Source organism: Cryptomeria japonica, chromosome 2 (assembly GCF_030272615.1).
Source record: "Cryptomeria japonica chromosome 2, Sugi_1.0, whole genome shotgun sequence".
NCBI classification, from domain to species: domain Eukaryota; kingdom Viridiplantae; phylum Streptophyta; class Pinopsida; order Cupressales; family Cupressaceae; genus Cryptomeria; species Cryptomeria japonica.
The window spans coordinates 52,204,326-52,231,982 of record NC_081406.1 but is presented as its reverse complement, the minus strand read 5'-3'; the positions used below and the strand labels follow the sequence as shown (position 1 = coordinate 52,231,982).

General features: G+C 35.8%; 1 protein-coding gene across 4 annotated transcripts in view; it reads left to right on the top strand.

Moving 5' to 3' along the window:
* Positions 1-26,642, top strand: part of LOC131046192 (sulfhydryl oxidase 1) — a 94,450-nt gene extending 67,808 nt beyond the window's left edge. For 2 of the 4 annotated variants that reach the window (XM_057979866.2, XM_057979863.2), the window contains 4 exons: positions 23,092-23,238; positions 23,345-23,408; positions 23,553-23,928; positions 24,698-24,993. In XM_057979866.2, the coding sequence (XP_057835849.2) occupies positions 23,092-23,238; positions 23,345-23,408; positions 23,553-23,928; positions 24,698-24,750 (640 nt within the window). In that variant the 3' untranslated portion in view covers positions 24,751-24,993. Of the gene's footprint in view, positions 1-23,091; positions 23,239-23,344; positions 23,409-23,552; positions 24,528-24,697; positions 24,994-26,452 lie in introns of those variants that run through there. The other 2 variants (XM_057979864.2, XM_057979865.2) reach the window with 2 other exon arrangements.
* Positions 26,643-27,657: the final 1,015 nt, after the last annotated feature.

Genomic DNA, 27,657 nt, shown 5'->3' with positions numbered 1-27,657 from the left:
GTATATCAATATATAATAGGTAGTAGTAGAAGCAATTAGAAGTAGAATAGAGTAGGAGGAGAATGCAAAAATTCTTTCCAAGCTTGTAATAGACATCCTTTTCATTGAATTCATGGTGGATAGTGATGTTTCTTTTACATATTGCATGGTTTCTCTTTGTATCCTCATGTTAGATGAAGTTCATTGATTGTGATGCAGTAATGTGTGGATGTTGATAATTCCTTCGTTCATACTATTTGTGGTTGGATGATTTTCAATTACAGTGCATAGTTAGCCTAAACATTAAAATGTGCTACGTTCAATCTTGGATATGTTTATTCAAGTGACGCCAGTGTATTGGGTATTTGGGTGAATGATCCATGACATGAAAACTTTTCATTTCCTTGGAAGATCACATCGGATTTGTTTAGTTGTTGGTAACATGGTGAAGCAAAGCTTGGTTAAGGAATGCGTCCATCCTAGCATTATCCAGTGCTATCATTGATCTTAGGAGTAGTGTAGTCTTCTTAAACCCTCATCGTTTTTATCTTTTTTAAATAAGTAAATTTCCACATTCCAATCGCATTCAAGCAAGAGTTCAAGTACTAATGTAAGTTGTCCTTGTGATTCCAACGATATCACATCAAACCATTGAGCTTATCCACACATCAAGACCTTAAAATTGGAACCTTGGAGTCACCTCAGATGATCACGAAGTTTAGCATAAGAGGAGATTTTGTTCAAGAGAGGATAAGATACCTTGGTGTTTTATTCTCTGTATGAAGTGCATAAAAAACACATCAATAGTACTGTTCGAACTTCGTACAAGAGATTGGTATCGGTACCAATACGTCTATTTTTGAAAAATAGGAGACGGGGGGGTACTTGGAGATACCAATTTTTTAATATAATTTAATACTTTATAGATAATATAATATAATAATAATTTAATTGTATTTTTTATGGTTAATTTTGTGGTTTTTTTGAAATCTCATCTTAAGTAAAACTATATACTAATATTATTTTGAAAAATACAAACGTAGATTGTCATTAATTTACGATATATTGGCCTATTATTTTTTCTTTTAATGTCATAAGTTTGCACAAGTCCGCCATGTGACTAGTGACGAGTTGCCTAAGGGTTATACCATCTCCTTCTCAATCATGCCTTTCTCTTGTACATCACATCTTCAAAAACTCGGCAAAAAAACCCTCGTGCGGTGTTGTCTTCCTCTCCTATTGCATTTTTTGGCTTCTTGACACTTTTTTTCCTATTACAAAATTCACGTTTTAGGTTTTTATCACTTTTTTTTGGCAAAAACGTGGGGAGACAATAATGGGACGTCTCCAAGAAGCAAAGACGCCTCTGCTTGCATCTCCGAGACGAGAGATGCATCTCAGTTGTCGAGATGCATCCTAGGGGGTGAGTGACGTGTCTACCTACAACCTTGATAATTACTATAATTGCCCGATAAAGTGTTGCTGTGCGCCACATTGCAACTCTCAATTTACTTTACTAATAATATTACATGAGAATATAACCTAGATGCCATAATAATCGTTCACTTTAATAGGTGAACCCTGAAACAATATGGTTTCTCGACAATTGTGTTGATCAACATAACTATTATCATGTTTCTATGAAGAGCTACAATGTCAAAATAATTAATATTTCACTTAAACTTTAAATGTTCCTTATATGAATAGAATGCACATACTGATTCTATATCAGCTTGCAACATAGGGAGATAATTCCATAAATCACACCAACATATTGATGGAAAGAAAATAACATCCTAAAATATCTGAGAACATGCCTCATAAAACATTACAATGTAAAGTTAAATAGTACATTAATAGAGTTATCCCAACATCTTTGCCTAGTTAATGTTGTGCTAACTGACATGATTTTCACACGTCCACATAGAGGGACGTTTTAGAGACTTGGGGGAAACGCCCACCCCACAACATTGCCACTTTTGTCATCTTTGTTGGGGATGCCGCTGGGTTGCTTGCTATATGGCACATGCCATTACACATTGATTGCAACCTTTAACTTTGTGAAAACTAGTTGGCCTTTCATGGGGCACTTACAAAGATGTTATATTGCAGATTTTGACTTGAAGATTTCAATTCACCTCTATTTTATATCAGCACTGCCCCCCCACCACCATTTTGCTCTTGTCCCCTTGCCGTCACCTCACTGTCCCCAAATTTAGGCCCTTGGTCCCTATTGGTGTACATTTTATCATATAGCGAACATTAGAATAAAATACCCAAGGATACTCTATCCTCTCTTGAAAAACCACCACTTATGCTAAGGTTGCAAGAAGACTATATGGCGATTCCAAGGTTTCTTTGGTCAGGTCTTGATGTGTGGATAAGCTCAATGGGTGTTGTGATATGCTGGTAATACACAAAGGGACTTACGCTTGGCCCGTTCAATTCACAATGGAGATTCATCGTTTGGGTTCTGGATCATGGACTTCAATAAAATTAAAAAGAAGATAAGGTTTAGAAATTCTAATCTATTCCTAATAATTCAGGAGACGGTAAAGACTGGGTGAAACTAATAACAACACTTTGTTTCACCACACTTAGGACAGCTACGCAAAGCATGTGCAATTTTCTAAGGTTGTGCTCAAGATTTTCACACTTATGAATAACACCAACAATTGAACAATATTACTCAAAGTAGAAGTTAAGCATCCACATCAAAAGCTTAGGCTAACTTTACATATCGAATGAAAATCATCCATCCAACAAAAGTATGAGCATAAAGTTTCACCAATCTAAACCATCAAATCCTTCATTCATCTAACATACATGAAATAAAATCTAAACTATGATGAGGGATAAGAACCATGCCAACTCCAAAATAAAAGAGGTAATCACCATCAATTCGAATAATGCATTACTTATTACTTTGGCAATTGTATGCAACAATTGCTTATCTCAACATGTTTTGCAGCACGCTCCCATGATTTACAAATGAGGGGTGAGCTCAATTTATAGGCTCCCCAATTACAATTCAATGGCCAAGATTGATTTCTAATCAACGATTGAGATTAAAACAACCTAACCCTAATTAGGGTTTCCCAAAATAGATCAGATATTCATCGGATGAGAGACAAGTGGCACAAGATGCTATCTTTTAGGATTGCACCCCCTTCTCTGTTGAGAGGTAGTGTGTTCAATGAACTTGGACATGTTGACTTGAATTCCCCAATTTGTGTCGAAGAATTTGCATAAGTGTGGAAATTTGTTTGGAATACTCGTCTTGCCGCCAATTTATGTTGCACGTGGGAGCTTGTCTTTGACTCTTCAGAAATGAAATCCTTAAAGAAATTTGGAATTTCTTTCCATACTTTCGCCGAGTCTGAAGACTTTTCTTTCTTGATGCCTGGAGACTCTTTCAAGTGCCTTGAATTTGGAGAAGAATTTGATTCATCTCCTCTTTATTTTCTTCTTTGTTCTTGTTTCCTCTCCAACATTTAGTCAAAATTTGATTCTTTTGGTTGTGGAAAATTCCACACTTGGCCATTTTTCATGTATCAAACTTTTATCAACCCGTTCGTTTGATTGACCTTTGATTTCATGTGCTTGTCAAATTTATTTTCCTGCTTGATTGTTGGTCTGATATCATGTGAATTTGTCAAAACTTGTCTTTCCTTATAGCATGCCACCTTGATTGTCTTCTTGTCTAATGGATCAAATTTGAGGTCCCTAATCCGACATCTTCACATATTTCATTTATGCCTTGGACAAAATCCTGTCTGAGTTTGATCAACTTGCTTGGACAAAGGTTTGGACAATTTTCAGTCCTATCTTATGTCTTGACTGTGAATGTGCCAATTTATGTTTTCTTCCTCTTAGGCTGTCTTAAACTAGGAACTTGAATGTGTCTGACATATTAAGGTTTGTGTCTTGGAACAAATTTGTGTCAGTCTTTATGTCTTGGCATGCTTCATGTCAATTGGCTTGTCCTCGGACTTGGAATATTCTTGGACAATCATCCTTCATGTTTGATGGATTGGAAAAGTTCGGACAGTCACATGTCCTCGTCTTTGGCACATTTCGGAAATATAATCAGACAATTTGTCTTGCTCTTTGTCATGTCATCTTGGCAGGCTTCGGAATTATGATCAGAAAAATTGTCTTGCAATTTGTCAGGCCACCTTTTTCTTGGAAAGAAAAATTTATGCTTTGGATTGTTTGGCATGCTCAAAGGCTTTCCTCTTGGCAGGGCGAAGTTCACATATCCTTGGACAATTTTTTATTTGCTCTTGATTTAATTGGACAAATTTTGTGCTTAGTTTCTTTGGACAAAATCTTTGGACATGTCTTATTCCTCAACAAATTTTGGATGACTTTCTTCCTTGGATATGAAAGGGTGGTTTTTCCACATCTTTGGACAGATTTTGGTTCATGCTTCATTTCAAACTTGGAAGGTTATCACATGTATATCAGATATAAACAATCTTCCTCTTCCAAGGAGGGTTTGGAGATGATTAAAACTTCCTTGCTGACCATGATAGCAGCAGTTGGACAATGTGAATTTAGATTACTTTCTTTTTGACAGGGCAGAATTTATTCTTCCTTAGGCAAGTCCACTTTCAATTCGCTGTCTTGGACAATCTTGGATGAATTTTTTTTTGGCAGATTTGAAAGATTTCTGAGAAATCTTTGTGCAGATTTGAATTCTTTTCCCAAGGTAGAGTCAAGGATGATCAATTGTGAACTCAGAATGTTATCAGCAAACCTTGGTGATGGCGAACTTGAATCTTTTGAATGTCTTTTCAAACCCTTGGACCTGCTTTGTTATTCCTTTTGGAAATGATTAAAGCAGAAATTTCACCTTTAAACTGTTATCAATGGCGAATTTAAGGAGAATATCAAACTTATTTTCTCCAAACCCTTGATTTTGCTTTATTTCTCATCCAAATTCTTCTGAAAATTTGATAATCTAGTTGGATTTTGGAGGTGCTTCCTTTGAAGAATTCAATTTTTTTTTCTTCAAACCCTTGAATTTATTCTACTTCCGCAAAGGTAATCTGATAATATGATCAAATTTTGGCATGAATCTAATAATCTTAATGCCTAAGAACTGTTAACTTTGATCTTCAAACCTGTAGACATGGCAGATTTTGAAGTTGGATAATCTGATCATGCATTGAAGCTACTAGCTTCTCTCAACTTTGGCGAATTTTGACAGAGTTTTGATGCTTCCTTCTTTGCTATACAAACTTCTTGGCAAACAAAGTATTAATGAATGGGCATCATGTCTTTATAGCTTCTTAGCAATTTCTAGAAGCTCTGTATTTTATTCAATCTTTAGAAAATTGAAACCCTTTGCCTTCTTCTAGAAGGAAGCTTGGAAGATTCTCAAAAATTAGAAAGTTTTATTGTTTTATCCTACCTCTAAAAAGTTGGAATTTTATCCTTAGAAGCTTCCATCATGTTTTAGAAAGTTTTATTTGTTTTAAATCTCTTCTAGAAATTCGAATTTGAGGAAGGCATGTCACAATTTTTTTATTTTTTACTTTAAATGCCAAGTCATCATACTTGCCACCTTTAATTCTCTTGGAATGCCATGTCATCTTTTATTGCCAAGTCATCTTTTATTGCCAACTAGGAGATTTATATCATTTTTATTCTATGCCATCATCAATTTCGCCTAAGTGGGCCCTACATTCTTTCTCAAGCTTGGGCGAATTTTGCACATCTTCCTTATGCCATGTTTTTAAAGTGGACTTGGAAAGAATTTCTTGCTTGTGCCATGTTTTTAAAATGGACTTGGAAATAATTTCTAGCTTGGACATGAGGTGCACTTTGAAAATTGTCAGACATTTTTGGTGCATGAATAAGCTTAACCTTAGGCAGGAGTTAAGTAACCCTTGCCATGAGTTAGTTAACCCTTGGTAGGAGTTTAACACTCGTCGGACAATTTTCAAATTGATCCTGCTCAAACTTCTTCCACATTTTAACTGATCGTTTGCCATTCTACCCTTGAACCTTGTTGAACTTTTTTTGCCATTTTTATTTCTTCAACCTGGACGAAATTTTCGATGTGCCATTCCACTTGCCTTCTTTTGACTTGGTCAACAATGTTCATGCCATGTTCATACCTTGCTGGTTCATCTGGACAAAAACCCTAATTTGGATTTCCATTTTGCTTTTTGCACTTGGAGACCTCATTTTTGAAATCTGAGAACATGGGTAGGAATAATTCGGCATGGGGATCAAAACCCTAATCTCAGAAAAAAGCAAAATTTTCAAACCCTTGCTTTTTACACTTAAAAACAATTTTTTTTCGAATCTGAAGACATGGGTAGGATCAGAAAGACCTAAAGAATAAAACCCTAATCTCAGAAAAAACAAAAATTTCGAAGCCCTGCTTTTTATATCTAGAGGCGATATTTTCAAATTCTGACAAAATGAGTAGTAATAAAATAGCTCAAAGAACAAAACCCAGATGCCAGTTTCATAAAAGCAAAAAAAACAAAAATTTCTAAAAATAGCAGGTTGTCAGAAATGACTCAAAGCAATTGTGATTTTCATCCTTTAGACCTTCTGAACACTTTGGCAGCGTTCAAATTCAATTCTGAGCATAAATTCTCAACTTGGCTTGGGATGAATTCTCAAAAACTCTAACTCATTGTAAAAAGACTGGTGATTAGCAGATGCAACGCCAAAGTAGAACCCTAAAAAGAAAAAAATAGGGGGTCCCCATTTGCAGTGGGGTGATGTGTGAAATAGGTCACAATAGCTCCCCAGTCCTCGAAACCCATCCCCACGTCCCCCTATCCCCCTATCAAGAAACTCCGTGGAACATTGTGATTTTTGTACTATTTACCTCATAAACCCTTTCCATTCATAGAAGTGAATGATCCAAAATTAAAGGTTATTAGAAAGGAAATATGGTGGAGGGTAGTACTTATCTTTGGAAACGGTGTTGAAAATATTCCATTGTAGGCACTGAATTCTCACATCTCTTCCAATGTTCTTATTTTAGTAGAGATAGCAGGATGGCATCAAAATTGTGGACTTGATTTGCATATGCCGAATGCATTTTCTAAAGCCCTTAAAATAAATTCATCCCATGAATATCATGTGCCATTGCAATCCACGAAACCTATTTTCTTTAGGAATTTCATCTCCATTTATACTCTCTCTTGCACAGTTTCTCCCTTCCTTCTCTCCCTAGTTTTCGCTCAATTCCCTTCCTCATGCTGTCTCTCCTTCCATCCCTCCTTTCTTCCCACATTTTTTTCTCTATAATCATCTTTCTTCTCCCATCCTCTCCATTTTACCTCTCTCCCCTATGCGCCCTTCCTCTGCAATTTATCTCTCTCCCTCCGCCTTTTTCTTCTTCCTCACGACTTAATCTGTATACCCTCTTCAAAAACAGTAAATCCATCTATCCTCTTATGCTTGATCGTTGTCGATGATCTGTTTAGAAGCTCTCATTGTGGTGTGTAGACTAGAAGGATGTGGTTCAAGAATGAGGAATCTATTCTCTTTTTTTTATCTACACCCTACCTTCACTTGGAAGTTTCTAAAGCCTTTAATGAATAAGGACGACCATGCTGACTCCTGTCGCCAGTATCACCCAATTAATAGGTGACCATACCTTCATGTGGTGCCCATATTGGCATCATGTCTCGTCTCTCCCCATTGCATATTTTCAATATTTTATTTTTAATTATTTTTCACACCTGCACTGTTCAGCAAGGGCGTCACTGACAGGGGATGTGAAACATTGTAAATATATGCTCAAGCCATCATTTACATACACATGTATATATTTATAATCTGCATGTTTTGTTGTTTGGTGCCTCATAGTTTTTTTTTTTTTTGATAAGTGCTATCTATTATGGGGATAGCACCCTATATCGATAATAAACAGTATTACATATGCATCGGACCCCCAAAAAGGATATGGCCCAAACTATAAAAACAAAAAACAATCAACATCTAGGCACAACCAATGCCACTACACAAGCCTCAGAATAGTTGCAATGCGGTCTCCCAAAGTTGCCACCTTTTCAATATTGTTGTCTGACAACCAGCCCAGATCCTCATTCATCATCCTTCGAAATGGGCCCAATTCGCCAGAGGAGACCCCTGCATGAAATACATCCCAAACATTACCCATAAAATTTTCCTTCATCGACCGCAATTCTCTCGCAGCAACTTGAGTCTCTTCATCTGAGTCTAAAACATCCACGTTGGAGAGGAAGCACGCAGGGTTGAAGAAAGGGCCCAATATGCTTGCCCACTCTTCCAGTTCCATGACAACGTTGCCTACTGCGTTGGCATCTACATCCCTGATAAACCCATCCATTTTCTCAATGCATGCCTCCTTGGAAGGAAGAGTGTCCACTAACAGGCATAGAATGGTCTCGTAGATGAATCCATCGCACCAATGCCTTTCTCCGTTGAGCGCCGCCTCAACAATCGCAACGATTGCTGCCCACCCTTCGACATCAATGTCAAATAGGCGGTCACATTGCTTTGCCAAAGACTCCTCACGACACATACAACTCAACCCAAAGTGATGAACCATGATTTTGTGGCAATTGAGAAGAAGCTTCCTCAAACACAAAACCAATCTTTGCAAATTACTAATCCGAAAACTGCCCTATGAATCCTCCATACTTCCTAAAATAGCCGGTCGGGAAACAATTTCGAGGTTTCTGCCCGAAAGAAATCCAAGCAAATCTGCCTTTGCTGTCTAAGAAAAGAAAGGAGAGCATCATAATATGTGCGTGTCATCACCCACACCACATGATGAGGCCCTCAAACTCAACTTATCTCCTGAACACGCAAAGCCAAGGAATTAGGTCTACCCAATCCCTGCCCTAGGGATTGATGATTTCTCCCGGATCAAGATCTGCAGCAGAGCGTCCGGAATGTCATCCGTCGAAGATAACTGTCTGGAGCATGGACTACATATTCCCATATTGGCCAGGCAATCTATCGCTGAATTGCCTTCTCGGTATGAGTGTGTAAAAGTACATTTAGAGATGTGCCCTGTAAGGTGTTGGATCCCAGAGATCCAACATTCTAGCTTCCAGTCCATGAATCGCTGATTGGATATGCCATTGAGGATAACCTGCGAATCACCTTCAATCATAACCTTGTGAACCCCTTTCTCCACACACCATTCAAGGCCTGCCTCGAGTGCTGTTACTTCGGCAATGTTGTTGGTCGATACTCCCATCGGGCCATATTTAGCCCCCAACATATCGCCAAACTCATCACGGATAATTGCCCCATATCCAGACTCACCCGGATTCCCTCTGCAAGCCCCATTGAAGTTCATTTTCAAAAACCCAGAGGGAGGAGGAATTCACTTAATATTTTTTTTACAGGATTTCGAGTCAAAGAATTTGTAGTCATTGTTCTTCGACAATATCCAAATGTTTTCCATCGCCATGTCCCATTTTGTATATGTTTTATAAGTTCTACCAAGGGTCTTGACATTAACCACTTCTTCAATGGCATGTTTGATCTTTGGAATGAGGACATCAACTTCCAAAGCCTCGTCATTAAAAATACGGCGGTTTCTCTCCTTCCAAAGATTCCATGTCAACATAGATGGACTCACAACCCAAAGAATACCCCATTTGGAAGACTTTGCCGAATTTGGCCAAGAACAGAGGAAGTCTTTTAGCGATTGATTCCTGACCAGATGACACTGCAAACAATCAAGGAGCCAGTCCCAACACCGCTTTGCGTAAGGGCACCAAAAAAGTAAATGCTCGATCGTCTCTCCATCCTCCTTACATAACGTGCATACACTGGGTCCCGAGATGCCAATCAACTTTAGTCTCTCCCCTGTAAGAATACGTCCATGCAACACGATCCACAAAAAAGCACCCGCCTTAGGTAGAACACTTTTATGCCAACACAATGCCCCGGGCCACTCAATGTCTTTCTCTCTATGTCTTTGTAATTCGTAACCCAGTTGCACTTTGTACATTCCTGATTTGGCCGCACACCACATCAAACTGTCCTCTTCACAATTGTAGTGAATCTTTTTCTTACTACAAAGCAATTCCTCCAATTTCTTCCAGTTTTCCTGATTCCATTCTCCCACCTCTTTCCAGTTTATCAAAGCGGTAGAACTAGGCACGTGTTGCATATAGTCTGCAACAAATGGGCTCCTCATAGTTAAATATACATAAGAGTTTTTATATGGCAGAATGACAAACATATCTTGCCATTTGACCCTATGATAACTGTGATACTGGTTTTATGAAGAGCTAATTCCTTGGGCATTATAAGCAAATGGATTAAGCACCGAGACAAAAAACTTGTTGTAAGCCACTGATGGCCAACTTCTCAACTGAAAATAATTTTGCATTGCAACCTTTGCATCCATGACTCCATTTACATTAATACTTGCATAGGTGCAAGTGTGGTAGATCTACTTACAAGAAGTGAAAGAGATTGAAGGCTATAATTTATGTTTCGATGGTTGTCTCTGTTAATTTCAACCTATGTTACCCCAAGTTTTCAGGATGGGAATGACAAAGGGGGCAGCTATATAAGAAATAGATTTTTTCTAAAATTTATAGGAAAATTTCAAATTGTCATATGATAATATTGATAAAGAATTCATCATATATATTATAGAATCTTGATACCAAGGTTACTGGTAGATGGGGTTACTTGGAGACGCCAATTGTTTTTCAATATAATTTAATAATTTCTAGAAAATATCATGACATAAAACGAGAATCTTTAGATTATTACATATTACAAATAAAATGTAATATTTTACATATATATAATCAATTTTATGTTAAAATCTTTACATATTATAAATAAAATAATATTAGTAATATCGTATATATTTTTGAGAACAACTTTAATATCCAAACATCCAACAAAATTGTGTACAAATACAATTAATTAAAAAAGAAACTTACATATACGATACCTAAAATTAAAAAACATAATTTTTTTCTAATAAAAGCATTCACTAAATAAATTTAGATTATATAAACGTTTGCATGTTTAGTTTTCACGAGTTCACAAATTCAAAACCAAATCTACTAGAATGAATATCGTTGCCCGATAATATAGTTTTCATGGATTTGAGTTTTTCATTCTAGTGGAGATTATTTTTTTCCTGGGAGATGCTAGAGTTTGAGTACCCGCACACCCTTACAATCTTCAAAAACGTCTCGCGAACCGGAGACGCATCCTTGTCCCGAGGATACGTCCCAGGGGTCCGCAGACACGTCTCCTGGTAACCTTGCTTAATACATAACATTTGTGTTGAATTGAGAGTCCACATGAGAGTTGTCAAAACTTAATTGCTTTCATAATTCATTGTCTATATGCATGTGATATTAAAAACTAGTATAGAACTTAAAACAAAATGGCCAAAGACTGCAAGTTTCACTTTCAAATACAATATGAAAATACAAAAACAAAGAAAGTTTCTTTTTATTTCCTCCTAATTTAGGGCAAGTTGGGGTGTGGGGGCTATTGGCAGATGAAGTTATTTTTCTTTCTCTAGCATTGATTGAACAGTTTATGACAAGTACCACATGTTAACGTATTTTTTATGATAGCGTCTAACACAGAATAAAGTTTTCCAACGGTCACTTTACTCTCTTGATCAAAGTTATATCGTATGCTGAGATTGCAGTAAGTTCAAACAATTGACTCCAAGGTTCCAGTTATGCAATGGACGTGACTCAGTTGGTTTGATGTGAAATGTTGGTAATCCAAGGGGACTCGTGTTTGAATCATTCTTTCACTTCTTCGCTGTGGTTGGAACTTCATCATTGGTTATAGCAATTCTATGATGCTTCTGTTTCAAACAAACTGAATTGGAATGAACTGAAATTAAAGGGAAAAAGGTTAGAAGGATCTAGTGATATCAATAGATGATGCTCTAGTGGACGAATTCCAAATAAACCAAGTTTTGCTTTGCCAAGATCAACTACAACTCCACAAGAACCGGTGCAATCTTCTGAGGATGTTGTAGGATTTTTACATTGAGAAAGTGCATTGGAATACCCAAAACGGCACAATCCAAACGACTATCCACAATCAAACTTAGTATAAATTTGGTAGCTCGGGCTAACTTTACATGGCCTCATTTTGGCACCCACTTGTATTTGGATGCATTTCTCTGTCTTAGGAATTCTTGCTTGGTTTCTCATCCACACAGTCATTTTTCAACATTTCCGGGTCAGGATACCATTTTGGAATTGAAGTGATTTTTCTATGCCAGACTTAGGAGATTTTTCAATGCCAGACTTAGGAGATTTTTCAATGCTTTCCACTTTTGGAATGGGCATCTTACTTAGCCATTTTTTGATCAATTAGCTTGCCTTTTCGACTTTTCGGATTTAGAAATGTTCAGGAATGCTCAATCATCAGTGTCGGGAGCCTTGCCTATTGATGAACCTACGAGGAATAGACTTACTATAAATAGCAAGTACTTCAAAATGTTCGGATTAGGGCAAAACAAGACAAGATGACACTTACTAAAAATAGTAAGCTTAATTTTTGGCAAAATTAGACCAATTAGGGAGGCAGTGAAATCCCTAAAAAATAGGAACTTTCTAAAAATAGAATGTTGCTTAGAATTCGCTCAAATTTCACTGGTAGGTTTCTTAGAGGGTCCTGATTCCAATGCAGTGCTCATTTTTTCCAAAACCCTAAAGGAAAGGCCTCAAATCCAAGTCTGAAGGATGAAACCCTAAAATAGACAAAACAGACTCTAGACTTAGTCAATTTTACTTGAATGAGTTGCATACTTGATCAAACTAACCCCCAAACACTTGCAAAATGAAGAGACTGATGAAATTGCCACGAAGAGACCCAACAAACAAAAGCCAAAAGACCAAGAGGACCTAAAAAGTAGGGGATCCCCATTTGCAATGAGGCGATGTGTGAAAACATCACAACACCACAGTAGTGAATTGTATGCGTTGGGCGTGGCCGAAGGTCTATTAGTTTGGGCTAAAGGCTTGAAGGCCAAGGAGTTGTAGGAGGGATTAATGACTCACATTTGCTATTTTTTAGAATTGTTACTTTTTTATGGTGATAGCCAACTGTTCCTGAGATGGTTGGTGGACGTCACAGGTGTTCTGCCCTTCACTTGGACGTCCCCAAGTTTCTAGGATGCCCTTGCATTTTTTCCCAATTTGAGGATGGCCCAGGGGTGTCCTCTAGGCATATCAACATCCTTGAAACGTTCCAGAAATGGGACACCCCAAAAAACATTGGGGACACACTTGCAGGCTTCCTTGAATTCAATGCATGGAGACTATTGGTGGCCATCCTTTTTAAATTTTTCTACATTGGTGTGTTTGCACTTTAGTGGGCTTGTGTTGGGCATCGAATTTGCCATGTCATGGTTTGTCTTAAGTGGGTAGGGCTGAACCGGTGGGTGTTACTTGAGCCTATAGTGTGTGTGCTGAATGTACAGGGAAGGTACTAGGTTTTAATTGCAGTTTGATGGTGTGAACTTAGAGCAGAAAAACATCATGTGTTTGTGAACTCATCTAAGGCTATAGGAACAACTACTCTCTTTGACAAGAAAGGGCCCATTACTTAACGAATTCTCACAGGGTTAGGAAAATTAAAAAATGTTAGCAGAATATACAAAGGAAAAAACCTAAGATTACAATGCAAAGTTGGGGTTCATCACTTGAGGGCTGTAAGACATTGTCATCCAAACCTTGTAGAGCTGCCTATCTTTTAATAGTATTTAGAACTTCTACTTTGAACATATAAATCTAAGATAGCTTATCATACTTCGGTGTTCATTACCTTAGGAGAAGAGTATATTCTTATAGCCACACTGGAAATATTGCGAAGAAATGTATCCTTTTTTGACAAGCATGAAATTTGTGCTTATATTTTTCAATAAAATTTTACTTGAATAATTTCTGGTATGTAAAACTCATGAAATTCATTCGTCTTTTTTGCAATTTTGAAGAAATTTTGAGCTCTTCAAAATCAGCTGGGATCCAGATCGATTTCCTCTCCAAACTTAGTAATTTGTCAAACATTAGTAGGAATATTAAAATTGGACGTGTTTAATGGTAGGACTAGGGAAATCTTTAATACACTTATACTTACCAATTGGAGATCTAAACACTAGTTAAAACCATCGATGAAAAAATCGGTCAAATCGCGATTTATCGGGAGCCATTTGTCTCACCGATTTAATCTGCTGAAAAATCGCGAAGGATTTAGGGTAAAAAATCGTGATTTTCGCAGGGAAAAAATCGCTCATAAAATTTTAAAAATCGCGTTTTAAAAAAGCGAATCGTTTTTTTGACGACCCTAAAAGTAGAATGCATAGGAAAAATAAAATACGATTTCGGTTGCTTCATTTTTTCGGTTTTCCTAAACACGTGACTCCTCTGATGGTTGACAGCATTCAGAAGGAGACTCATTTTTTTTTTGATAGTCAAAGAACACATTAAAGTCATATGCTTATTTTGTGACATTGCACCCTCTCTTCGAAAAAAATCCCCATCCTAGTGTATTGTCTTCTAGAAATTCCTAGCTGGGAACATTTTTGGTTCCAAAGTAATATCGCACGAACATAAAAAATAGATTGTGGGAATGCTGAAAAACACAAGATTTCATGGTACTCATTTACACCAAGTTACCACCCTTGTGGGTTGGAATTTAAAAAATTATCTTGATTATTTACGATCAAGCAAAGATGAAAAACTCTTAAGAGTTCAAACAGAATCATCGGATTTAGATATTTATGAGTTTTCAATCTTCATTTATTTGGATTTAGAGATTGTTTTGCAAAGTTTCTATTTTTATTTTTATGAATTGATTCATATATATTTGCCTATATGATGTTTCTTAATTTTTTTTATTAAATAATTTTTGATTACAAATAAACAAAAAAATAGCAGTTAAAAAAAGAGCTACCATAGAAACAACATTAAGCAATTTTCAATCATTTTCCAACTATGATTTATATTTAATGGAAATCAAAAATATGTTATTATATTGAATGTTCTATAAATTTAGTGTATATGTGTGTTTTTTTAAGAATATTTTAAGAAATTATATATTTTCAAATGTTCGATAAATTTGCTGATTTTTTGCTGTCCCGATTTTTTTAAAATTTTGGGCCAAAAGATTTATTGCCGATTTTTTGCCGTCCTGATTTAAAAAAAAATTTGGGCCAAAAGATTTATTGCCGATTAAGAGTTTTTCATCTTTGGTTAAAAGTTAAAGGTAATTCTCTCAGTTACCGATTCTTCCCTAAAATGCCCAGGTCCTGGTCCTGGTTCATGCCCGGTCCTAGTTCGAGCCTGGTTCGACCTGGGTCCCACCTGGGTCCTGTCCAGGCGGCTGGGTTCCCTGTGGGTCTTGCAACCCAGCCGCTTGAGCAAGACCCGGGTGGGACCCATGTCGAACCAAGGAGGACCGGGTGTAACGTCCTAGGGCTATTGTGACACTATCCAAACTTCACTGACCTTTCAACACAACAAACTACAACCGACAGATATTATTCCCCCTGGATTCACATAGATGGATTGCAACTTAAATTAATTATAAAGGAATAGAAAAATAAATGAGGACAACTTAACTGTTTTATTATTATCTCTGGAATAACAGAATGACAACTATCTGTTGCTTTGCAGATCCAAAGTTAGACCAAGTATGGAAACCTTTACAGTACTCTAAAAAATTGTAATGAGATGTATGAACAGTCTCTTAGCTGAGCTGGATGATACCTTGTATGGATTCCCTGATCTGAAATATTTTCTACTGTCCTCAGTTGCCTAGCTGAGTGTAAACAAGGGGTTATTGAATGTGCTTGCCTCAGGTATGAGGGTCATGATTTTTCTTTGGGTGTGGTGCTGGATAGATTTGATAGGCCAACCTTATGAAACTGGTTTCTCTCATTCAAAACAACTAGTCTAAATTTGGCTAGATTGTTGATGGACTGGGAACTGTGAACATATATAATTTTGATGTTTGAACATATATATATTAAAAAAAATTAAAAAATATATATATAATTATATATGTACGGATGAACCCGTACCCGTACCCGTACCCAAGAATTTTTTTTTTTTGCCGAATCTGTGAATCCGAACCTGAATCCGAACTGGAACCAATAACTTAGGTAATTCTTTATTGAATTTTCCAACTACTTAAGAAGTTAAAAGTTCAAAACAATTTAAATGACATATGTGGTCAGTATTTTTTAAGGTTTACAAGTATTATTAACAAATGAGTTTTAATCAGCTTTTAAAATTGAATATTCACAATCCTTATTTTATTAACAGACACTTGAGACCAATTCTTATATTGTTCCCTAAAGAAATTCCCCACTAGGTTTACTGTAAAAGACTCCAATAACTATTTTCTTTAGTGATTTTCTAGTCGATATTCACAGATTTATTTTGGCCTTGTTGTGAGTTGAATCCAGAAATCATTCACAACCAACATGGACTGTGGAAATCTGATGAGTTTAATATTTTGGCCTTCCATAAGTAGCGTGAAATGGGCAATGATGTAAAATTTGAACTTTCAAATAGCAAGTATAAAATGTATACACTATTTTTATTGATGTAGGTGAACACTTCTCATGTCCTCTTTTTTGAAATTGAGCCAAGGAGAAGAGTTTTAGTCTATCCTTATTTCCTGTAGGCTAAAGAGGACAAAGGAGGGAAATAATAAATAATTATTTGAAATTGAGCCAAGGAGAAGACTTTTAGTCTATCCTTATTTCCTGTAGGCTGAAGAGGACAAAGGAGGGAAATAATAAATAATATTTTAAGTGGGTCCAATAATTTCAAATTTAAAAGCCAACTTAATAATGGTCTTTTAATAATAAAAAAAGTTTTTTTAAATACTAATATTAAAAGTAAAAAAAGTTTTTTTGAATGCTAAATAAAGTAAAGGAAAGTCTCCAAGGCTCATTTTTTAAGCACTATAAAAGGTGTCTATCAATCAATCAAGTTATCCTCTTTGCATCCAATTTTTCAAATTAGTTATTTGTTCAATCTAGGGCATCCAAGGATGAAAACCTTTGGTTTGTTTGGGGTTTGAGAGGATGAAAACCCTGTTGAATTTCACATTTGGGATTAACGAGGAAAATCATTGTTTCCAATCTTGGGTCATCCCATCTGGGAATCATGATTGTGCTGATTTGTGGTAGATTCAGATTTTGCTATAGTGTTGCTACAGTGTTTTTGGCGAGCAAAAATCTATGTCATCATCGACGGACATAGTTGAAAAAGTTGGACTTGGCAATAACTTAGTAGGCCCAAGTTTTTAAAAAAACTTGGGACTTGGCAAAAACTTGGCAAATTTATCAAACATTGAAACATAGATAATTTTTTAAAAATATTCTTAAAAAACACATATACTGAATTTGTAGAACATATTGCTGTTTTCCATCATTTATAAATGAAAAATTGAGTTTAATACATATCAACCACCAAAAAACAAGTTCAACCTCTGAATACATATGAACTTCTATGTTGAAAGCTAAATTGCTAGTTCTGTTATGGGTTTGAAAGTGGAGACCTTGATGGGGTTGAGGGGCAGTACCCCTCATGGGGTCTGTGAACAATGCCCCCATTGGAGTTGAGGGGTAGAGCCCTTGCCACCTTTTGAGAACATGATTATACTGAGAGGGGGGGGAGGGGTGGATCAGTATAACACACTTTTACTCTTTCAGCCTAATATTATAAGCAAATAACTTTATCTCAAAACATATTCATTGCATAGTAACACTCACATGAGATCTAACTATTATGAACACAAATGGAACACAAGATATATATGTGTAAACCCTTACGAGAGAAAATCATGGCAAAATAGCTTCCTTATATACAAGAAACTCTTTTACAAATTTGTAGGTATCAACCCACTAGAGGCACCAACCCCTCATTCTATTCGTGAGAATCTTTTCCACTAGAGGCACCAACCCCTCATTCTAATTCGTGAGCACCAACTCACTAGAGGCACCAACCCCTCATTCTAATTCGTGAGCACCAACTCACTAGAGGCACCAATCCCTCATTCAAATCTCCATCTTTTAAAGGATGATGGATGATCCTATTCTTCACAAGTTCCCTTCTTCAACCTGCTATAATTTGACAATAAATCTGCTATAAACTGATCATTAAATTTCCACAATGTGATCATAATCTTCTAATAATATTCTTCTGTCAATCTCTTTCAATCTTTTTTTTTTTTATCAATCATTGTTGTACTTATAATCTGCTATTTGGTCTGCTACAAGTCTCCTATAACTCTTCACATGTATGTTCCAATCTTAACCATCAAATCTGTTCACGAATCCTTCATAATTTGCTTGACAAAGTATTCATAGATCTGCTAAAGTCTTTTTCATATATCTGCTCATCGATCCTAAATATATTTCTGTTTTAATGACTGTACAAAAACTATCGTTTTATATGATATTACATTGAGGAATATCTACTCTCCCACACACTCAATACCTTTATTCTCCAAATCTATCTTCTTATATACTTTCCATATACCCCTTCATGAGGGGTGGTATCTCTTTTCTAAGAGATAGCCTTTCAAATAGACACAACTTTTGAGACTAATCACACTTCTTTATATTTATCTCTTTCCTTAACACAAATAAACCTTTTAATGAATCTAATATGCCTTTTAATAATCACACCTCTTCTTAAGGCCCACCATAAATAATTATTAGACACTTTAAGAGATCACACCTCTCGAAGTACACCCTTTTACTTCAACTTTATTAATGTTTTGTTTCTTATTTAGAATATCTCTGCCATCAATAGTTGCTGACTGTGAATCACTGCCATCAAAAGTCACCGACTTATTTGTTCTTACAAAATGCTGTGTAATACATCACCCTTCTAATTTGCTGACAAACTGACTATAACCTGCGACTGTCTCATAAAGTCGACTATTGCATAAAGTCGACAACAAACTTTTCTTTTCATAAGTTACATGGTAATTGTCCTTGCTGACTTGTCTCCTTTTTGACTTAGTTTGACTTCCTAATTAATATGGCTGTTTTTTAACTTGTCTATTCAATTTGAATCGCTGACTTCAAATAAACTTTAGTGACTTATCATTAATGAAGTCGCTTGATGTAATTCTTCTAATCTTTGGTAACTGCCAATTTATATCTTAATGATATAGTCATTATTAGACTAATTCACTGTATATTACAATCGCATATATCTTTAATGATTCAGTGATAACATCACAAAACAAGTCGTAATTTTTCTGCTTCTTTTTCATATCCATTGCTACTCACTATGAATTGGATAACAAAATAATAAACCTTTCCTTTGTCACATTTGATTGAATGAGTAATGTCAGACTAGATTGGTCATATCAAACTTGTAGCTTCTGAGATGATCATTATTTGTCAAATTGGCTGTAACTGTCCATTAATAAGTAATCTCTACTTTGTGAATTGCTTGTCTTTGTTATTGCTAGCCATCTTAATAAGTCATCGTCTTTGTCTTGTATGATTTGTTGCTCAAGTGAAGTCACTGCCTTGACAAAAATAGTCGCTGCCATATAAAATGTTATTCTTCGCTGTTATGAAGTCACCGTTCCTATTAAAGGAAACTCACCATTTTGAAATAACCTGCTTATGTTATTAGATTTTCTTGATGAGTTGGCCAACATCTTTAATATTTTTCCAATCCTACTTTATCGCTGTTCTATAATGGATCACAGTCTTTTATAGAATATACAAAGTTACAAACTGCTGCTTTTTGATCTCTGTCTTGTATCACTGCATTACTATGGTATAATGACCTTTCATGATTTTGTTTGGTCTTGTATGCTATCAACCTGTCCATCGATTAGTGGCCTATGGCCTTTTACGATTTCTTTGACATAGATCTTGTTTGAAATCCAATTCCTTCCTCAATGGCTTTGGCACCGATGATGATTTTGTCTTTAACATTGTCTTCTTACCTTCTTGACATCAATGACAATATTTCCAACACCACCAAGCCCAAATTAAATAAAATCTTTGAAACCACACAAACCTTCATCACACACCATTTTCACAATTTTATCGCTTAAGGGCGAATTTAGATATTTGACAGATTTTAGTTTAATGTTTTAAAAAAGGGAACAGCAGAAATGAAAGCCAAGACTTGTAGATTCGCGTCCCAAATAGCATGCCTTAAATCACCAATTGTGTGCCAGAAACTCTTGAAACAATTAATATTTATAATTATAGAAAAAAAAAAAGAATTTACAGCAATTTGGACAAGTTTTTTTTCTTCATAAAACCGCAACTTTTACAGGCTAATTGTGAGATTTTTAGGTGAATTTGCCATGAGTTATTAACAAATTCGATGGCAAGTAACTCATGAGGCTTACTGGCTTGCAAGTCTCTGGTGAGTTTTGTAACTATGGAGACGCATATTTGAGATTTTCATATTGAGTTTTATATTTTTGGCAAATTCATGGGCATCCTGGAGGGCTGGATCTAAGTTATAGTCATACCAGCTGCTGGTTGGGTTTTGGTGCTGTATTTGGAGGTACCCAGCTGCACAAAAATTTAGAAATTTTCAAGGGTGTCAAACAATGTTTTGAGATACTTATTGATGATTTGGCAGGCGCCAGCTGTGAGAACAGTCCATACATGTTTATTTGGCACATTTAAGGTCTTATTTGTGTTTCCAGCGTCTGATCTGCATTACATTGGCAGCAAGGAGGGTTAAAAATAGTTTGTTTGGTCATCTTAAGGTCCTACCATGGCTGTACAGCTGCTGTACCAGTCTGTACAGCCTTTAACCAAGCTGGATTGGCCACTCCAATAAGGTCAATGCGAGTTAAAAATTGTAATTTCAGATCTGATTCCGTTTTAGAGCAATTTCCAGCTCGTAATCATCACAAAAATCAATAAAATTAGACTTTGAGGGTTTCCAAATTTATGTTTGAATCTGATCTGAGCATTTGAAGTGATCTTGTGTTTGTATTAGCCATTGAATTTATCAAAATTTGTTTCGGATTTGGCTTACAAAGTGTTTGAGGGTTGATTGTTCTAAATTTTCACTTTGTTTCTTGTTTTAAAAGAAAATAAAAAGGTATAAAACCATAAAAAAAATATGAAGGGGACATTACGACATTTGTGCGGTAATAAGGAATAAAAAGGGTCCTTTAATTATCCAACTATGCCATCTCAATGAAATAAGAAATTCATAAAATCATCTCAAATTGAGAAGTGACAAAAATTGATTTGTGAAGCAAGTAAACATCATCTTAAGAAGAGCATGTATGGAAATATTCAGAGACCAGAGAAGCTATAAGGCTTAAAAGATGCACATGAAGGGAAGAAATCTAAGAAGGGATCTCGCATCTAGTAGATGAATTGCTGAAGGATCTAACCTAATTAAGGTATTTAGTGAGTCTCAAAATACTCTTCTGATGGTGAAATCTCATTGTTTACCTTTGTAGGGGGTCTAGGAGGAATTTGTTTACAAATTAAATTTTTGTTGGAAGACATATAGAACTATATCATATTTTCCGAAAGGAGGCTGTAAAAGGGGATATCTTGGTATTAGAAAGGGGCAACGGAGTCAACTGATTCCAGTGAGAAAACAAGTCAAGCATGTCAACGAACCTGATATTTTAAAGGTTTTTTTTTTTTTTCTAAATTCTAACGTTCAGGGATTTGGCAAATTAACTTATCTCAATTTCTAAAGAGTAAGTCACATAAATTTATTTGTAGAAGTGCATGTTATATTAATTCAGGGAACAAATGATTTATGTTAGTCTAGCATTATGATTACGAGGAAAATCTTATCCTATTTGAACAAAGAGAGAAGGTTCCTAAGCTTAGCGTGCAGAATCAAAGCCAACCCTTGCACAAGAAAGCATAACATCTCCCTTCTCAGTGGGCTATAATTTTGAGGTGTTCTCTGACACTTTGGATGGAAATCATTCCCGATTTATAGTTTTGGAGGGCTATTTGTGTCTTTATGATCTACACAATCCCCTCCAATAAAGATCAAATTCCTAAAAGCAAAATGCCTTAAGATGAGGAAAGAAGGTAAAAGGTACATTTTTTTTCTTTCTTAAATCGTGTGATAAATTATATAATGTATAAGAAAATTAAATGTGTGCCAAGGGGCCTAAATCTGATCCAATTTGATGACACAGGAGTTGGGCTTGGCAAAATATTTTTGTAAATAAGAAGTAACAAACAACTTCAGACCAAGCCTAGGTATATAAATTGAAAGGTACTGGGTACAAATGAACGTGGGGATAGTTTATACAGTTTTGAGAAACACTTAGAATTCTGATATAAATTATGAATTTATGTGTCATTGCTAGTGTAGGGCGCTAGTTCTATGTCTTGCCCCAATCTTGCTCAAATCTTCAGATTTGACATGTGTTGTGTCATTGATACCAGATCCACTGAGTTTAGGTGTATGCAAAGGACAAAAATAGAGAAATTGTGATATAGTATGAAAACCTAATGTAAATTAATGGAGGAAATTGCATGCAAGTGGAAGAGAGAAAATCAGGGAATTACAACCCTAGATCTAATAAAAAACTGATGAAGTAAAATGAGCTTGTGTACATGTTAGAAAACTCACTGAGGAATTTGGAAGTTGTAGGATTGATATATTTGTAGAAGCGAATGTGGTGGTCCCAAAGTAGGATGCTGGTTTACCGACTCAGGGCAAATGCATTGGTACTAGTGTAGGGGAACATTTGTTTAGATTCAGAATCTTCAAAAAAATTCACGGTTTGTTTGTTTTAAGGTTCTGATCATTTCACATACTGTCTTGACTCCTAGGAAAAGTAGTTGCTAAGAATGAGATAAAGCAAGTAAATAACACAAAAACACAAGAAAAGAGAGATTGCTTACCATAGAGAAACCCAAGGTGGGAAAAGTCCAGAAGAGTCTTCAGCTATTCTTTGGTTACAAACTAACAAGTACATTCAATCACCTCATTTAACTGAATCATGATTATTTTGTAGGATCCAATTTGTATCATATTTAAGTCGGTCAATTTTTAAAGCGGTAATGGTTCTATGGTAGTAGAAGAATAGTTTTATTGTTGTACACTTATAATACATTATTGGACTGTGCAGTTGTGGCCTCTGGCTTCTTTTCCATTCTTTGTCAGTAAGGATTGAAGATGGTGAGAGTATGACTACTTTTACTGCGATATGTGACTTTGTTCATAATTTTTTCATCTGTGAGGAGTGTCGCCAACATTTCTTTGAGATGTGTTCCAGGTTTGATGAAATCACTGTTGCATCATTTCGTTGTCTTTATTCTGCATATATCAAGAACAATTGCTAATATCAACTGTTCTGGTACTGGATGGTAATGAAATATCAGGGTTCGAGAACCTATGAAATCTCGCTATGAGTTTTCTCTTTGGCTTTGGCGTGCACACAATGAGGTGATTGTTTGGCATATGTATAGTATTGATAAGTGGCAGCTTGGTTAATTCATTGCATGACCTTACTGTCCTGTGTGCCATGTACTTTATTTCTGTCTTGATTGCATGATTTAAGGTTAATATGCACCTACTTATGTTTTTCAGGTTAATGAGAGGTTAATGGTTGAAGAAGCTTCTCTACAAACTGGTGATCCAAAATTTCCAAAAATGATATGGCCGCCAAAGCAGCTCTGTGCATCATGTTGGATCTCTAGCAAGAAATATAATAGCACACATGTTGATGTTAATTGGAATAATACAGCAGTATACCAGTTTCTTCTTGATTTTTATGGGCGGAACATTAAATTTCCTTTACGAGATAATGATCAAACTGAAAATATTAAGCTGGAATCAGCTCTTGTTGAGGACATAACCCCTAGTAATGCTGTAACGGTACCTATTGGTGCTGCTGTTGCAATTGCCATTGCAAGCTGTGGATTTGGAGCAGTCGCATGTTTCTGGCGAATGCAGCAAAAGAAGCGTAAGCATCCAAACCAATTCCATTCCTTCAAGCACATATGATTTAATTAAGATCTTTGTCGTAGCCTGTTTGTAAATTTATCACACGGAAGCTGATCAAACTTGAGAAAAAAATGAGAGTTTACCTAATGAGGAATCCAACAGCTAATGTGCACAGTTTTGCGCGGGTCAATATCCAATATGTTGTTAAGTTGCGAAAGTTTAGAAAGGAAATGCAGATATTCAATTAATATTTGTTCATTGTTTTAATGTTTTCTGATATTGCATTCAGATGCATTATTATCATGATGCAAGTTTATCTTGTTAATTCTAGTCGTAGGCAACATTTGTATTCTTTTCTAGTGTTAGTTAATGGCATATGCAATCATGGAATGACACAATAATTTTCAGTATGTGTCTCCATGATAGCTCACTGTCTTGCTTCGATGCAAAATATGTTTGCTGAAATGTATTTGATGTTACACGCTGATTTTAGGCCCTCTATTTTACAGCCAAATCCAAAACAATTTTGTGTGAGAAAAATTAGATGGGAGCTAAACTAATTTGCGGATGACTGGCCATACACAATTTTCTGTTTCTTTAATTTCTGGCAACTGATTACTTATTTTGTTGCTTCATGTTAGATTAATTTCCTACATTAATTCTTTTAGTGCCTTGAAATAAATTAATAATTCCATAAGATTTTTGGTTGGGACATGAAAAGCTGAGAGTTGTGCATGAATGCATTAGATAGATTCCAGACCAATGTTAATGTAGCTTATTCATTACAGGATCAGTAAATGTAAATTTGGGATGGGAAAAGAGATTCACGAGAAACAAATGATAAGTTGAGGTATTGCAGCTTCTGCTCCATCTACAATTATGATTACATGTATAGACATTGGTACTAGTTTTTTTTTAAGAAATAAGGAAAGGAAGCATAACACAATCAATTGTAAAACAAAAGGAAGACTTTTTTATATACGTTTTAGTGGGGATACCTTACGAACATCTTGCCTCCTTTTTATCCGGGTTACCTGTTGAGGAACTATTAAAAAATGTCTATGAAATATTTGATTTGCAGGTGGATGTACACATCTCTTTCTCTGTAGTTTATATTTGTCACTTATGCCTTGTTAACAGCTGACGTTTATCTAGTGTCTCATTAGAACTGTTTTCAGTTAAATGGTCTGTAATGGGTTTCAGATACAACAGTCCACAACTCTGTTATTGATGCCTCTATCCTTGCTGCACACTTCTGTCTTGGAGGGCACTTTTATGAAATTTCTACCAAATTATTTGAGCTACAATCTTCAAACCACACATGTGGTGGCCCCCTTAGCCATAGGTTTGGCCTAAAAGTTTTTTCTTAGAAGTGGCTTTGAGCTGAGCAGGGACTGTACAGTAGTCAGTAGAGTGTTAATGCAGTAAGATTGATTTGAGGCCAATGTCAGTGCAGCTTATGGATATTAGGATCAAAAAATTGAAATTAGTTGAAATGGAATGTTAGGGAATGACTAGTATACTGAGTAAGGACAGTAACTCAGTATACTAGTCATTCCCTAACATTCCATTTCAACTAATTTCAATTTTTGATCCTAATATCCATAAGCTGCACTGACATTGACCTCAAATCAATCTTAGTGCATTTACGCTCCACTCACTACTGTACAGTCCCTGCTCATGTCAAAGGTACTTCTAATAAAAGATGTAGGGTAGAACATTAGGGAACTTTTAATTACATGATACATTTTAGTGGAGGTACTTAATATCCGTTTTGAAAGAATCTTGCTCCCTATTAAAAAACATCTTCATCTTGCTTTACCTAGGTTGCCTGTTGAGGCTCCATCAAAATGTAACATCTAGAGCTTAGGTATCTTTGTTGTCTCTTGTCGGTCTAGAAATTTGTACACATACCTCATTGTAGTAACTTACACTTGGCCAATGTGTAATTAGAATTCGCGTTAAAGGGGTACGTCACTTCCCTCAATCAGTGTCAGTTAAAACATTTCATATCTATGTTATCGATGCCTCTATCCTTGCTAAACATTATTTGCCATGGGTGGTACATCTATGTTATCGAATGCGTCTATCCTTGCTAAACATTATTTGCCATGGATGGTACTTCGAAATTTCACTTGTTTCTCTGAGCTATAGATTCCACGTTGCCAATGATGGTCCAGCCTTTGCTTAGACATGGCCATGACATGAGCAGGGATTAACTAGTGGGTATTCTCAAGCCCACTCTATTTTCTCTACAATCGAGGACACTATAGATTGGATGAATGGTCTTTGTGAATATGGATGTGATAAATTCTCTCCATCCAATATAGAATGACGTTCCAGAGGCATATCATTCTTAACTTTTCGTCTTTCAAATTTTTCTTTGCTTTGCCAATCACACCAAGAAGCGTGCTTTACAGAAGTTTTGCTTTATAGTACCACTCTTAAATTAGAAGCGTCAGCTTGATCATACGGGTATTATTTTAGATTTTAGTACACCTTGATGATCTTAATTCAATATTTTTAACTTTTGCGTCTTTTAGGCCTTCTGGAGTGGAATTTGACGATGCAATTGTTGGACACTACTTATGCTACAACCCAGTTTGGATTAATTAAGTCATATTTAACATTGATTTATTATTTTATAGTAAGTTTTTAGTTTGTTTATATATATATGATAGTTGGATTTGAAATATGTAATCGAAAGAGAAGAACAAGGTTTGTCATTTGTATAAGCTCCTAGTTAAAATGATTACACATTTAATTGCTGTGTATAATACACTAGGTTTCTCAACTGATGTGTTATCTCTTGGGTTTCTAAATAATGAAAGTATCTCAAGAACTTAATGCATCCAAGTTTTCTAATTGTGATAAATCAAATGGAAATAGAAATAACCACAAAAGAGATGAAAACTTGAGATATATGTGGAGAAATTTTCATGGAAAAAAGTCTTCACCCAAAGAGATCCAAGATAGATTAATCTTTCAATAGAGAATTACATCAATGCACTTCACCCCTCTAAATTTTGGCAGCCCTCCATTACTACCACAAGCTACAAAAACAACTTATCCAACCTCTTAGTCCAAAATTCAATTTATAAAGTAATTACAAAGAGAAACCAATGGATGCTTTTGTAGACCATTTACAAGACCAGAGTACATATGGTATATAATTTTGTTGGACTCAAAACTTAATGCCCTCATTAGTCTAAGACGCATCTTGCTATTATTAACATATTCCTTACATGTCATAGTCTCATCACTAAGCATGTTTGACTACCTAAACTTGGTTGTCCGATTTGCCCTCATTTTCCAATGCATTAGATGCTTCATGGCAAGTGTCAACTCTATCATAAGTCTGGTCAAGATTTTAATGTAACTTTCTTCTTATATGATCATACACATCATAAGAACTTGTCACATGTAAACTCTGTGAAAATTGGATATGCTTTAACGAGTCAAGGTTCAATCCTAGCAATTGATGGCTTTCCAATTCAAAGGTATACTCTTAGACACCTTTCATGATGCCAACATATAGCCAAACAAACCCAAAACAAAAGTGGGATGCCAACACACTCTTATGAAAAAAAAGTGAACAATTGAAATACATGTCATCTACAAATGAGATTCAAACTTTATGAAATGGAGGCAAAATGTAATAAAGATGAAATAACAAAAGATGCCAAATATATAGACATAAAAATTATGTCTGCAAGGTTGAGACACTTAATCCCAACTTGAATGTCAT